Source organism: Narcine bancroftii, chromosome 7, assembly GCF_036971445.1.
Source record: "Narcine bancroftii isolate sNarBan1 chromosome 7, sNarBan1.hap1, whole genome shotgun sequence".
Lineage (NCBI taxonomy): Eukaryota > Metazoa > Chordata > Chondrichthyes > Torpediniformes > Narcinidae > Narcine > Narcine bancroftii.
This window is the reverse complement of record NC_091475.1, coordinates 42367036-42382684: the sequence shown is the minus strand read 5'-3', so window position 1 is coordinate 42382684 and position 15649 is coordinate 42367036. Positions and strand designations below refer to the sequence as shown.

Below are 15649 nucleotides of genomic sequence, written 5' to 3'. Positions count from 1 at the left end.
TGGGCCCAATGATCCAATATTGAATTCTTCACAATCCCATGTAGTAGTTTTTTGCCTCTGATATGATGGTTTGTTTGTCTAGAAAAAATTAGATGCTCCACTACTGTAATGAATGTAAACTTTATTTCCATATGTGGTTCTTTTCTTAATTATTTCCCAAATTTGTAAGCTTAATAAATTTTTGATTCTTGACCTCATTGTTTATTTTTCTTTTCATTATCACTATATATTTTGCCAACAGCCTCTATAAGTAGGGGGTTTAATTTGTAGATTAGTAGTTTATTTCTTTCTTTTTGAATGTATATTTTTTAACTGTAATGTAGGTTTTCTCATTACTGTTATTAGTATCATAAATTTGATTATTGTTCTATTCATATTTATATACTTGTGTCATATTTGCTAAATGAAATTAATAAAAGTATTAAAAAAGAAAGAAAATTGAAATTGTTGGCCACTGGGAGGTTACCACTATTGCAGCAGATAAACTGAAGATGTTCAACGAAGTGATTTCCCAATCTGCGTCTAGTCTCTCTAATGTGGAGAAGTCCACAATGGGAGCACCGGATGCAGTAGATGATCTGTGCAGATTCAATTGGAAGGACTGTTTCAGGCCCCAAATAGGGGTGAGGGAGAAGGTGTGGGCGAAAGTGTAGCATTTTCTGCAGTCACAGGAGGAGATGATAAGTGAGAAGGAATGAGCGGATGAGGGAGTCAGAGGGAGCGTTCTGGTGGGAGAAATTGCGAAGCATGATATATTGGATGTGGAAGCTGGTGGAACGGTAGGTGAGGACAAAGGGTGGAAGGGCCAGGAGAGATGTGCGGGAAATAGAGGAATACCCTAATGTGGGTAACCTTTTTAAAGGAAGGCATCTTGGATGATTTGGAATGGAAGACCCCATCATGGGAGCAGATGCGATGGAGATGGATGAGTTGAGGGAAAGGAATAGAATCTTACAGGCATCAGGTGTGAAGAGGAGTAGTCAAAGTAACTGTGGGAGTTGGTGGGTTTGTAGAAAATGTCTTTAGACTAGAGTTCATCTTCTGATGTGGAGGTAGAGAGATCAAGCAAGGGGGGAAGTATTGCCAGAGATTAAAAAAAAGTGAATTTGAGGTCCTGATGAATGTTAACAGCAAAGTGAGTAAAGTTGACGAGCTTCGAATTGGCCTTTGAGGTAGTACCAATGTTGTCGTAAATGTAGTGGAGGAAGAATTGAGGAGCCTTGCCTGTGTAAAGTTGTTACATTGATTGGTCCATATAGCCAACAAAAAGGCAGGTATAGATGACACTTTCCTTGTGCTAATATATCCGAATTTCAAAGTATTATCTTCCAAAGCGTGAGCTGCGATATTCAAAATTTCTATCTTTTTAATCCAACAAATCAAAATCTGTGGCTGTTACTTTATGTAGTTTTAATTCATTGATAGAACAGATAAACATTTTGCATAACTTCGCCTCAAGAGTTTCATAACGATGAATAACAAAGCATTTTACTGTATGATAGGGATACAAAAATATATAGAGATACAAGAATATGTAGAGATACAAAAGCTTAAAGAGATACAGAAAAATCAAAAATTTTTCATGCTCATGCTTCCTTCACATCTTGTAGAATGAGAGGCAAGCCGTTAGCCTGGGCGGATATTATGACATATTACATCATATTCTTTGGCTTGGCTTCGCGGTCGAAGATTTATGGAGGGGGTAAAAAGTCCACGTCAGCTGCAGGCTCGTTTGTGGCTGACAAGTCCGATGCGGGACAGGCAGACACGATTGCAGCGGTTGCAGGGGAAAATTGGTTGGTTGGGGTTGGGTGTTGGGTTTTTCCTCCTTTGCCTTTTGTCAGTGAGGTGGGCTCTGCGGTCTTCTTCAAAGGAGGTTGCTGCCCGCCAAACTGTGAGGCGCCAAGATGCGCGGTTTGAGGCGTTATCAGCCCACTGGCGGTGGTCAATGTGGCAGGCACCAAGAGATTTCTTTAGGCAGTCCTTGTACCTTTTCTTTGGTGCACCTCTGTCACGGTGGCCAGTGGAGAGCTCGCCATATAACACGATCTTGGGAAGGCGATGGTCCTCCATTCTGGAGACGTGACCCATCCAGCGCAGCTGGATCTTCAGCAGCGTGGACTCGATGCTGTCGACCTCTGCCATCTCGAGTACTTCGACGTTAGGGATGTAAGCGCTCCAATGGGTGTTGAGGATGGAGTGGAGACAACGCTGGTGGAAGCGTTCTAGGAGCCGTAGGTGGTGCCGGTAGAGGACCCATGATTCGGAGCCAAACAGGTGTGTGGGTATGACAACGGCTCTGTATACGCTTATCTTTGTGAGGTTTTTCAGTTGGTTGTTTTTCCAGACTCTTTTGTGTAGTCTTCCAAAGGTGCTATTTGCCTTGGCGAGTCTGTTGTCTATCTCATTGTCGATCCTTGCATCTGATGAAATGGTGCAGCCGAGATAGGTAAACTGGTTGACCGTTTTGAGTTTTGTGTGCCCGATGGAGATGTGGGGGGGCTGGTAGTCATGGTGGGGAGCTGGCTGATGGAGGACCTCTTTTCTTCAGGCTGACTTCCAGGCCAAACATTTTGGCAGTTTCCGCAAAGCAGGACGTCAAGCGCTGAAGAGCTGGCTCTGAATGGGCAACTAAAGCGGCATCGTCTGCAAAGAGTAGTTCACGGACAAGTTTCTCTTGTGTCTTGGTGTGAGCTTGCAGGCGCCTCAGATTGAAGAGACTGCCATCCGTGCGGTACCGGATGTAAACAGCGTCTTCATTGTTGGGGTCTTTCATGGCTTGGTTCAGCATCATGCTGAAGAAGATTACATATGACATATTACATATGACATATTACACACCGCCTCCTAAATACATCAAATGACCTACAATTCCTGTAAGTTTTGAAGAGTGGGAGGAAACTGGAGCATCCGGAGCAAACCCATGCAGACATGGGGAGAACATGAAAACAGCGGGTTCATATCCAGGTCACTGGCGCTGTCACAATGTTGCCCTAACCAAGACACTAACTGTGCCGGCCACTGCTATTACAGTGCTATTACTGTCAGACTTTCATAGGATACAATAATGTTTGCAGCCATTATCTTACAAGTCTGTCATTATTTTAATTCAATTTTACAGTAAAATCCCCGTTATCCGGAATTCAAGCAACTGTCAAAAAAATTGTGGAAAATAAATAAGTACAAAAAAAGTACTGAAGTTTAAAATTGACATCCCTAGTGTTTAGTTTGCCAATCATGCGTCACACAGTATCAAACAATTGGCAAATTCACTTATCTGACATCGACTAATCCCTATAGGTGCCAGATTCCAGTGACTTTACTATATTTGTTTTGGTATCTTCTCCACAAAATCCATGCCATTCCAAGATGATAAGGAGGTTAATTTGATCTCTACCTTGACCAAGAAAATTGTATCTCTTGAAGCTACAGGTTGGGCATATTAATATCAAAACCCTCTTAATATCTCCAATATTGCAAATCACATAATAAAACTTATGCACATGTATATTTTTAAAAAAAACTGGATCCTGTGACTACTTTACCTTCTGTTCTATCTTAATGTAGAAAGTATTAGAAATAGGCAAGTAAATTTGTGCCAGTTGTTTTTTTTAAATCATCATACAAATTAAAAGTAAATTGACCACAATAACAGTGAGAACATGTCAAATTAAAGTGAGATATCCAGATGTTATATGTGAATCTCCCAAATGCAAACAAGCAAGACCATCTCTGTGGGAATTCTTCTCACACAGCTTTCAGTTTTATCATTTCCTACCACCTGGCTTGCAGTAAAAGGTGTGACATTCATTGAGAGTAAATTTGAATTTGAGGGAGTTTGTCTTCAGTAAACATGTTGGAAAAACCCTTTTGTACTTTTATATTTTATTGGAATCCAATTAACAAATTTGTTCTAATTTGAGAAAATAACTTTTGTACCCTCTCCTGAAATTGTTCATTGTTAGTTTAACACCAAGGTTTAGTCTAGGTTGATGCATATATGTGCTTAAATGTTAGTTTCTTGCAATGACAGGATTTGCTCGGAACTTGTCAGAGGGTAGCAATGCAAATTACACAGAATATGTGGCCACAAGGTGGTACCGTTCACCTGAGCTGCTACTTGGGTAAGTTGAGCTGCACTGTTATTTATTTAGTTGTTGCCAATTATCAAATTGCTTTACTGAATTTGTTGAAGAGGAATGACCAAAAATATTGGTAATCTTTCTGGGGATGGGTAGATCAGAAAGCAAATTGTTTTTTTGGACCTAAATAATAAACAGAATTCTGCTGATGGATATATCTCCTAACATAAGATAGCAAAAAGTATTCCCTTGTAAAATGTTGTGAAACACGAAAGTCTGCAGAAACTGTGATTGTAGTAAAAACACAAAAATGCTGGAGGAACTCGGCAGGCCTCTCAGCGTCCATGGAAGGTAAAGATAGATAACTAATGTTTTGGGCCTGAGCCTTGAAGAAGGGGTCAGGCCTGAAATGTCAGTCTTTACCTCCTATGGACACTGCAAGACCTGCTGAGTTTCTCTAGCATTTTAATGCAAAGCCATACGAGCAATGGTTTTGATGAGATGGTTCTTTAATGATGGTCAGTTTGTGATCCATAATACCTTTACTTGTATTGGTTCTTTGTTTTCCTTTCAGCTCTTTTCCTGGAAGATGTTTGATAGAAAATGAAACCTGGTTTTATATTTGGCTCATTGACATTAAATTGTAACTGGGTATTAATTCATGGGCTCAGCTTTAGGCACTTTTTGAGGAATCTTATCAGATTTCTCATACTCATCATTAAAAAAAAATAGCTTCCAGTGTTTAGCAAGACATGTCCATTTTTAAAAATGTTTACCCTGCCACTAAACCCAATGTAAAAGCAGGAAAGGAGAATCGGCTGATTAAAATTGGAAAAGACATTCTTCTCAACAGAAAGCTGAAGTACAAATATTTGAATGAGTGACAAAGATACAGTGGGATAGTTTTGTCTTGGACAGTGATTACTCATGATGTTATGGTTGCAGGATTTGATTAGCACACCAAATTCATTTTATTGGATCCATTAATAACAAGATATGTTATTTATCCATTCGTAGATGTGAACCAGTATTTATAGGGTTAAAAGGAAATGATGTGCTTAGATCTTTGAAGGGAAAGTCATCACTTTAATAATAGAATGAAATTCAGTTGGATAACAACACAGTAAGAAACACCAGTGCTAAATTTTAAAGTAAAGTCAATTATAAATTGTATGTTAGTTAAGGTGAATTGTAAAAATATAATAATTGTTTAGAAATAAATGGACAAAGGAAAACCTTTTAAAATGAATGTTTCTTCACATATGCACTGTATATTCTGATGAATGATTGAAATTCCATGAGTAATGTCGTCCTTCCACAGCTAAGTGAAGAGGTAAAAATATTATTAGATTTCTGCAAGGGTTAAATGACATTGCCGGTGATAAGCCTGAAAATTGCAAAACTTTTATGAACCATCGGAATAATAGAAAATATGATTAGAGGGATAAAGAAGAGAAACAAGAAATACAAATGAAAGTTGGAACTGGTTTTAAAAATGGGTCAAGAGGGCTTGATGCAAACGTGGCAGCCTGCTTCTCACTGAATTTAAGTGGCACCAAAAAAATGAGCAAGGTCGAAAATAAAATGATGCCTCTAATTTTACTGTGGAAGAATTTAAAAGTAACAGTAAAAGTGGGTGACCAGTGATTTAATAAAAATTAGTAACTTTAATTGACTAACATTCATTTTGGAGGGGAAAAAGCACTGAAGGAAAATTGACACATTGAAATTGACAAATCCCCTGGAGCACAATTGTCTGCAGGGCAGAGTTCTAAAATATAGCTATGCTCGTAATGCTGCAAAATATCCTAAATTCTAGAATTGTTGCAGTTGTTTGGAAGAGATCATCACTTATTTGGAAAGGAGAAGAAATAAAAATTGAATTGAAGACCAACTCTCTTGTTCGTTGGGGGAAATTTGCTGGAATCAACTCTGAAATATATTTTTGTTTGGCAGTCAACATCGTTTTATGAAAGATAATTCATATTTTTCATTACTGAAATTTTATGAAGATGTAGTAAAGTGTAGAAAGGGAGACCAATTAGTGTATGTAGATTTTCAAACGGTGTAAATTCCAACTATAGGTTACATATAATAAAGATGAGTTATGGGGCAGAAAAAGAGATCAGGAATAAATGACTTATTTTAAGATTGACAGGATGGTACTGGGTCCTCCATATTTATAATCTACATGAATGATTTTGGTCAAACCACGCAGTGTAGAATTTACAAGTTTACTGTCAATGCTAACAGAAAACGAACAGAGGAGGATGCAAAGAATCAGCTAAATGATGATATAGTCTGGTTAAGCGAGTAGGCAGGACATGCTAACCAGATCAAAATATGGGGAAATGTTAGGTTGTCTTTTTTTTAGATAAGAAAAATAGAGCAAGTTAAAAATCATGGGAAATTTGTAAATGACGATGGTATGCTGAAACACAAAGAATGAAGTAAAAATGAAAGTACACTAAATGCACAGGAAAAACCAAAATATGTTTGCAAGTGCCTTGCAGAGTCGGGTCAACAGACATATTTGTAAACCATATCAGAAATACTGTGTGCAGTTTTGATCTTTATACCTGCAACATATTTCTCTTAGAAATAGTGCAACATAAATGCAAGTTATTTAAAGTGATGGTGTGGTCATGTGAGGAAGAATGGCAGTAGAATGAGTCCATACTCATTGAAGTTTAAGAGTTGAAACACAAAATTCTCAGAATTTTATTCTTCAGTAATTGTAATTATCTTCATAGGCTCTTTCCCCCACTTATTGCTTGACCAAACCCCTGCAGAGAACACCAAAGGAAAGTTGTACTTTTATGATGTGATAAATAATGTTTTTTTTATATATTACCACTCTTCATTTTCAGAGCTCCATATGGAAAGGCTGTTGACATGTGGTCTGTGGGCTGCATTCTTGGAGAACTAAGTGATGGACAACCACTTTTTCCAGGAGAAAGTGAAATCGATCAACTTTATACAATTCAGAGAGTATTGGGTCCACTGCCATCAGAGCAGATGAAGCTGTTTTACAGTAATCCTCGTTTTCACGGCCTACGGGTATAATATTTAAAACATTGAAATCAAACTTAGATTCAAGACCATCTCAAGAATTCTTTGTAAAATTATAATTTTTTAAGGCTATATGTTAAATTCTTCTAATCAAATACCTTGGGGTGTAGTTTTCTGACTGCAAACTAGAGAAGATTGTAGTTTCAGTAAAATCAATAAATATAATACAATATATATTAGAATTGGTAATTGGCTGGAGTCCAAATTGAATAAAATAAGTGCAATTGAATACATTTGCTCTATTAATATTGGTTTTAGTTACACAACGGATGTAATTACTGCACCGATCTCGTTAAAGTTCACTCTGTTGCTGATTCCATCTTCATCATCATCAAAAGGATATTCCAGACAAAAACATGAATTACGTTATTCTACATAAGAACATCAGAACTATTTTTTTAGATTGTTATCCCCAGGCTCTGCAATATTGAGAAACTTTTGCCACCTGCTAAAAGTACAAAACGACCCAAAACTGTCAGATTTTTATTTCAAAAGGGGCCCTATTAAGGGCAACAGTTGGCACGTCAAACAAAATATTATGAACTCACTTCTATAATTTATTGCCCACTAATTTGCACCACATTAACAAAATAAAATGATTAATTTTAAAGAATGATGTTGCCACTACAAAAATAGGCTTGCTCAGGATCACAGAACACCATAAAACATTTTTCCAAATATTTTAGTACTTTAAATCATAATTTAAATAGTTTTCATTCTGATCAGTATCAAATGATCCTGGAGTATACCTGCTGAAGTTATATTTAAAATGTTTTTTCTCTTTATGATATTTGTAACAATGTAAACAGAGAGAACACAAGTCATTCTTAAATAATACCGAAACCACCCATGTTGCATAAACAATAAATCATGAAACCCACTGACCGAGCAAGGTCTGTCATGTTATTTTCCAACAGATCCCAGTTTCTATCAAGTATGAATAAGTACCCTGCAAGGTTTCAATATTAACTTAAGAATGATAATGCATTTCAGCCCAGATAACTTCCAATGAATGAAAACAGCCCTGAATTTGTGAAAAAAATGCATTTTAAAAGTAACGCTACCTTTTGCCAGTGTGGGTTCAAAATTAATCGCCTTTCCTTTGTTCTTGATGTGTATGTGGAGGATAAACATGATTCAGTGTTAAAGCATCAGTTTGATTAAAAGCTACCTTAGTCAAATAGGATATATGGTTGATGAGGGAAATACTGTATATGTGGAAATGGCTACAATTTTTTTGGTTGTGGAAGTCCTGACCGGGCTGGAAGCAAATGATTCTTCTCAGTTTAGAAAATGGAAGGGGCATAATCCAGGTGACAAACATCCTAAAGTTGGTGGTTTAGAGACTGTGATCAAGGATGTCAACAGCATAGTTTCAAATGATCAGATGAGGTTGAAAATTTAATAAATTGTGAGAATAATTGCAGATTTGAGAACAGACTGCTAAACAGTCCAAGCACATGGCAGATTAAATTTAATGCAAAGATGCATTAAAGATGAGAATGGAAGGATTTTGGTGTGAAATACAAAGCTGGTTGCAATAAATTAAATGGCTGTAGTGAAGTATTGTATACTGAGCTACTATAGACATCAGTGTACACGTTGTTGAGTTAATGTATACGCGGAGAAGTCAATGTACAAGCTGTGGACTCTAGTGTAAGACTGACACTTCCAGGCTTGTATGCAGGGCTTATATACATTACTGCTTCTGTCACATGGACAGAAAGTGATGTCATCAATGATGTCATCGGCTCAGATAAAAACCTGTGTTGGATGCAGGTCAATTTCCTGTGTTTTCCACAGCACGTCCACCATTTTGGGAGCCGATTTGCTTGCTGGTAAGTGAATTGTCACAAGGCATAGAATTGGCAAAACTGTTAATAGCCCACGCAAATCCTTGAAAGTGATGGAACAAGTTGGGAGGCTATTCAGAAAAAAATTACACTTGGTTTTATTTAAGAGGAACAGTATACAAAAGTAAGGGTTGATGTAAACCTTCAAAAATCACTAAAATAATCTAATACTCAATTCCAGAAGGAGATTCAAAAGATTTGGACCAGATATGAAGAGAATTTGCTGAAGTTAGATTGTTCTGATATGAATTTTTTCAAATTAAGAAATTCTAATAGAGATGATAGAGAGGAGCTCTTACTGCATATTGGAGAATTGTTTCAATGTAATTGACCAAAAAAACCCAGAAAAGATATGGAAATAATTACATATACAATCTGGTGCTGTGATCTGGAATGTTTGGCATGAAAATTAGGTGGCAGCTTTACAAAGTGAATTGGATGGAATCTTGAAAAGAAACAATTTTCAGGGCTGTGCTGATTCATTTAGAACTTGCGCAGATGTGATGGGTTAAATGCCACCTTCACTGCCCCAAAATTACTCTAAAGATAGACACTGATTGCCATCTGTGCTATTTAACATTTCTGAACATGTTGCACAGTACTAATTAGAAGTTTTGATAACATATCAAAACTTATGTAACCAAAATCATGATACACTTTATAAAATGTTATTAAACTATTTTATAATGCCATTGAGCAGAATAACTTTGCCCATGGTCATTTAAACTTCTGGATTAAACAGCAGTGATTCTGGTACAATTATGAAAAATGCTCAATGATTTTGAGTGTGTAATATTTCTTTTGCTGGCAGAACAACTGCACCTCCTGTTAAGTAGAACATTTTGAATAGTATTAAAATTATGATCAAGTTTGATTTATTGTACGACTTAGTCAGTTAAGACTTGATAAAACAAAAATTAAAAGGAGGTACTATTAACTGACAATCCAGTGCATTAATAGACAAGGCTCTCTTGATGAATACCTCTATTATCTAATTGTATGAATATTAATAAAAATGTGAAATATTTTTAGTTGTATCAGTATATGCCTTGTATGCTTTTCTTGCAAAAATATGATTTGATTAACCTTTCTGTTTATAGTTTCCTGCTGTAAACCACCCTCAAACTCTGGAAAGAAGATACCTGGGTGTTATTAGTGGAGTTATGCTTGACCTCATGAAGGTATGACGCTCTGATGTGGTATTCAATTAACTTTTGCAGTTAGTATAGTTTTGGCCAATCCAAAAGCATGATGTTTCTATGAGATGTGACCAAGATATTAATCATAATTGTTTGTATTCTTAATGGATATTCAGAAATGTCATAGTCTTTGAAGGCTTTTTGTAAGGGGTGTGTATTTTTCAATGAAATTTAATTATCAATTACTGTAAATATTCGTGTATAATGCGAAAAAAAATCCCCCTTTTTCCCCTCAAAAATAGAGGGGTCACATTATACACGAGAGTAAAATTAAAAAAAAAAATTCTGTGGGCGGGCGAGCAGTAGTCAGCAGCGTGACTCTGGCGGCCGGCCGGGTGAGCGGTAGTCGGCAGTGCGACTCGGGCAGCTGGCCAGGCGAGCGGTAGTCGGCAGTGTGACTCAGGAGGCCGGACGGGCGAGCGTGCAAGCGGAGAGATGTAAGCGCGACTCAGGCGGGCGGGTAGGCGGAGAGATGCCAGCGCGTCTCAGGATGCCATGTGAGTGGAGAGACGCCAGTGCGACTTGGGCAGGCGAGCAGAGAGACGTAAGCGTGACTCAGGAGGCTGGGCAGGCGGGCGAGTGGAGAGATGCCGTCGCGACTCAGGAGGGTGGGCGAGCAGAGAGACACCAGCGCGACTCAGGCGGGTGAGGGGAGGGGGGGTCATATACACGGGGGTAAAAATTTTTCCCCTCAAAAATGGTGGGGAGGGGGTCGCATTATACATGGAAGCCATTATACACGAATATTAACGGTAATATCTCTGGTTATTTATTATGTTTAATTGTGTAGTTTATTTCAATTTTGTTTTCTCCTCAAAGAATTTGCTGAAACTGAATCCATCTGAAAGATATCTAACAGAACAGAGCTTGAACCACACTGCTTTCCAGACCCAGAGACTTCTGGATAGGTCCAGTGGCACTTCACCTACACGGGTAACTAAAAGGAAACCTCACCATTCGGAAAATAGGTAAAATTAATACTTTGTTATGAAAGTGTAATGTTGCCTCTCATTTGCTGATTTTTGTAAATAATGTCTTCTGAACCATGACCATGTCATGCCTTGTCGTGATTGACTTTGATCCAAATCTTTCATAACCTTGCCTTCAATCTCAGGCAGCTGAGTTTCTTTTGCATTGTATTTTCTGGTGTAAAGTTTATCTTGTCACATTAAAACCCCTGGTATCTGGAATTCAGGCAACCAGCAGCCTCAAAAATCAAGGAAAATAAATTTTAAAAAATTAACATAAATAAGAATAAAATAATAGGTAAAAAATATGTATGTTTAAAATTGTAAATATTCTCTGAAGTACCACACAAACCTTTGGTGAAGATGGGAACAAATATTCAATCAGCAGAGTGTCTTGGTTGTGCTTTGCTCGCAGCAGCTGTTTGAATAAAGTTGTGTGAAATAGCAATGGTGTCATCCAGGACGAAGAGTTGGTTGATGCCATTCGCTCTTAGGTGGTGACTCTCTTGAAGTATCTCCATATTCTTGCTTAGTAAGAATTGCCATGGTCAGAGGTTTTATCTGTAAGCTTGGGGGAGGGGGAGTTAATTATCTATAATGTTGACATTTGTCTCTCGGGTGGCTCTGTGGAGGAGGAGGAACCTGCAGATGCAGCGACAATTCAATTTTTTCAAAGATTGTGACTTAAAGTAAAATGCTTCAAGGTTTATATATTCATGGAAGTGAAGTTTGTTTAGTGTAAGTACAGTCTGGTATTTTTGTCATTTAAACTGTTTATTCTTAATACAGGTTTATTAATTAGGCATTGTAAGTCTCAAGCAACTCTAAAATATGCTTATCCGGCAGGATACCTGAGGTTTTACTGTACATCAAAATCAGGTGACCTGCATAGTTTCATCTGCAACTGAAGTCATTGTTCATGTTTTTGTCAGCTAGAGATCTGACTTAATTTTTTTCCCCACTTCCAATTCCCATCATTCAGACTTTGCCAATTTCTCCTGATCCAAAACTCTGCATTATATATCCCATAATACTCCAGCCCCCTCACATCTACCATCTTTGTCCTTCATTAGTTCCCAGACTCCAAAACCAAGGGCAATGCACAAAGGTGCTGGAGAAACTCAGCAGGTCATGCAGCATGCGATCTGGTTGGAAAGTGGTCAGACACAATATGAGATGTTTTTCCTCAGTTTGGCAGTGAATGAGGCCATGGACAGACATGTTGGGGTGGGAATGGAGAGTGGAATTGAAATCTTTTATCATTGGGAAGTCCCCTCTATTTCAGTGGATATAGTGAAGGTGCACAATGAAGCAGTCTTCCAGTTTATGTCCAATCTCTCTGACGTAGAGGAGACCACAGTGGATGACCCTGCAGATTTATAAGTGTTACTTCACTTGGAAAGGCTATTTGGGGCCCCAAATGGTGGTGAGAGAGGAGATGTTGGCACATTTCTTTCAGTCACAGGGTACTGAGGGGGCAATTAGTGGGAAGTGATTAGTGGATGAGTGAGTCCCGGAGGGAGTACTCCCTGCAGAAAGTGGAGAGGAGGAAAGTATGTGTCTAGTGGTGGGATAACTTTTTAAGTTGTGGAAATTGCAGAGGAATGATAATGTGTTGGATGTGGAGGCTAGTGGAGTAGTAGGTGAGGAAAAGAGGAATCCTGTCCTTGTTGCATCTCAGGACAGAAGCGTCTAAGACAAATGTACGGGTAGAGGAGATTTGGGTAAGGGCTGAGTTGATGGCGGTAGAGGGATAGCTATGTTTTTTTTAAAGAGGGAAGGACACCTTGGATTTTCTGGAATTGAAAACCTCATCCAAGGAGCAGTTGAGGCCAAGGAACTAATGGAACACAATAGAATCCTTACAGATGTCAGGGTATGAAGAGCTGCTCTAGGTAACTGTTTGTAGAAAGAGTCTGCAGAGAGTTTTTCTCCTGAGATGGAATCAGAATTTATTGGCATGAACATGTCACAAAATATGTTGTTTAGCAGCAGCATCACAGGGCAAACTTTTCTATAAACCACATTTCAAAATAAATAAAATAAAGAAAATGACAAAGTGAGGTCGTGTCACTAGTTTATTTTTATCTGATGACAGAGGGGAAGAAGCTGTCATTGTGCCACTAAATGCTTGTCTTCAGACCCTTGTACATTTTTCCTGATGGTAGCAGAGTGAAGAGGGCATGGCCTGGGTGTTGGGAGGGTGGTCTTTGATGATAAAGGCTGCTTTCTTAAAACATCACCTCTTGTAGAGTTTCTGTGCCAGAACACTGGTGCCTGTTATGTTTCAGGCTGATTTAACAATCCTCTGGAATTTTTTTCCATTCCTGAGCATTGGCACCTCCATACCAGATAGTGGTGCAACCAGCCAGAATGCTCTCCACGGTACACTTGTTGAAGTTTTTGAGTCTTTGGTGACATACTGAATCTCCTCAAACTCCTCACAAAGTAGAGCCGGGGGCAAGTCTCCTTCGTGATCGCATCAACATGGAGGCTGCAGGACAGATCCCCTGAAATCTTGACACCCACGAATTTGAAGTTTTGATCCTCTCCACTGCTGACTTGTCGATGGCTGGTTTATGTTCTCCTGATTTCCTGAGGTGGTTGTTGTGGCACCACTCAATGAGCTGATCTATCTCCCTCCTATATGCTTCCTCACTGGCAAATTTGCAGATAGCATTTGAATTGTGCATAGCCACACAAATGGAGATAGAGAGATTGAGAAAGGTGAGACTGTTACCAGAGATGGACCAAGTCAATTTGAGGTCAGGGTGAAAATTAGCAGCAGAGGGTAAGGTTGATGAGTGCATTAGGCAGCACCATTGTAGTTGTTCATGTAGTGGAGGAAGGGTTGAGAAACTTTCCTATGCAGGCATAGCCAACAAAAAAAATAGGCATTGTGGTAACCCATGGCTACCCCTTTGACTTGAAGAAAGTGGGTGAATGTGGTTGAAGGCCTCACACAAGCTGCGGGCTGTTGGCAAACTTGCAATCAAAGGACTCACAAAGGCTGTGAGCTGTTGCAAACTTGTGGTCAAAGGACTTGCATAGGTTGCTGGCTGCTGAAGACTGGCTTATGGGAACCAGGTATTGGAATTGGAATTCGAGAGCGTGCTGAGGGCAAGAAGGGCTCCTACTGGGCCTTGGGCACTGAAGGCTTCCTGATTGTATTGAAGGTTTGATCTGGAGCTCAAATTGCCAATGGATTGAACTGGAGTCTATGCGGCTGCAGAAATGCTGGAGGCAATCCATGGACACTCCATGTCTCTTAAGGGACTCTCTTGCTTCTCTTTCTCTTACTGTTAGGGGTGCCAGGCAATGCTCATGGTGACTCTTTGTTTGCCTAACACCAAAGAAAAGCTGAAGTACATCATGATTACAGGTACTCCTCAACTTATGTCTGTGTTCCGTTCTGACCAACTGGTCATATCTCGAAATGGACTCAAGTTGAAAATGCACTGCCAATCTCTCACTAGAGGCATTATTTTCCATAGATAGGCCCCAACCTTCACTGTAAAAGCGTAATTTTTTTCTTTTTTTTGGTCATATGTACGGATGGCCATAAGTCGCATAGGTGGTAAGTTGGGGAATTCTTGCATTACATTTTTGTGTATTATTGCATTACAGTAAAAGGATCCTTGTACAATCACAGTGACTGCAGTTTCCTGTTTAACTCCAAAAGCAAGTAAATATTCAAATGCATTCATGGCCTCCATCTGCCTCCCCTCCCTCCTCCCTCTCTCCACCACCCATCCCCTCAACCCCATGGTTGTAAACTTTTCATAATAAACTACAAGCAGTTCCTGGATTATGAATGAGTTCTGTTACTTGGGTCCGTCCATGAGTGAATTTGTAGTTAAGGCAGAACAGATCATTACGGTTCTTATGCACATGCGTGAATTGGAGAACAGTTTGTTGGTAAGTATGAGTTGTTTTTAACCTGGGGACTGCTTGTATATTGGACTTTATTTGTATATCCTTCCATCCCTCCATTCTCTGAGAGTCACATTAAAAATTTATTTGAACAAGTTGCTGGGCAAAAGTTCCTTTTGTATTCTTCAAAAAATATGGTAATGTCAATGTAGATTGTGAAAGAGCAGGGACAATTTTATATATTTACAGATTTCTGCACTGAGGTGTAGAGCTGATTCCTGGTTTATGAACTAGAAGGTATGGCATTAACAGTCATTCCTTCATTTGCCATTGATGGGATATGTAACATAGAGATTAAGATAATATTCAAAGGTTAATGTATTGACATGGAAATCCTGGTTCTAATCCCACCGTTACAGTTAGGATGCTGGATTCAACTTTGGTTAATAAGATCAGGCAAATAAAAACCCTCGTCTTAGCAAAAACAATATGGTTAACCAGTATTCTTCTAGAAAGGAAATCTGCTACTGTTTCCCAAAGCAATATGATTGCCTTTTAACTAACTTTGATTTCTGGACAGATGGGGGATAAATGTTGGCCCA

At 38.8% G+C, this 15649-nt stretch overlaps 1 protein-coding gene across 16 annotated transcripts in view; it reads left to right on the top strand.

The window, feature by feature from the left end:
* The window catches only part of cdkl5 (cyclin dependent kinase like 5), a 168465-nt gene that overhangs the window by 106491 nt on the left and 46325 nt on the right, over positions 1-15649 (top strand). For 15 of the 16 annotated variants that reach the window (XM_069889827.1, XM_069889815.1, XM_069889825.1 and 12 more), the window contains 4 exons: positions 4034-4124; positions 6953-7142; positions 10108-10188; positions 11026-11174. In XM_069889827.1, the coding sequence (XP_069745928.1) occupies positions 4034-4124; positions 6953-7142; positions 10108-10188; positions 11026-11174 (511 nt within the window). The remainder of the gene's footprint in view (positions 1-4033; positions 4125-6952; positions 7143-10107; positions 10189-11025; positions 11175-15649) is intronic. The other variant, XM_069889831.1, reaches the window with a different exon arrangement.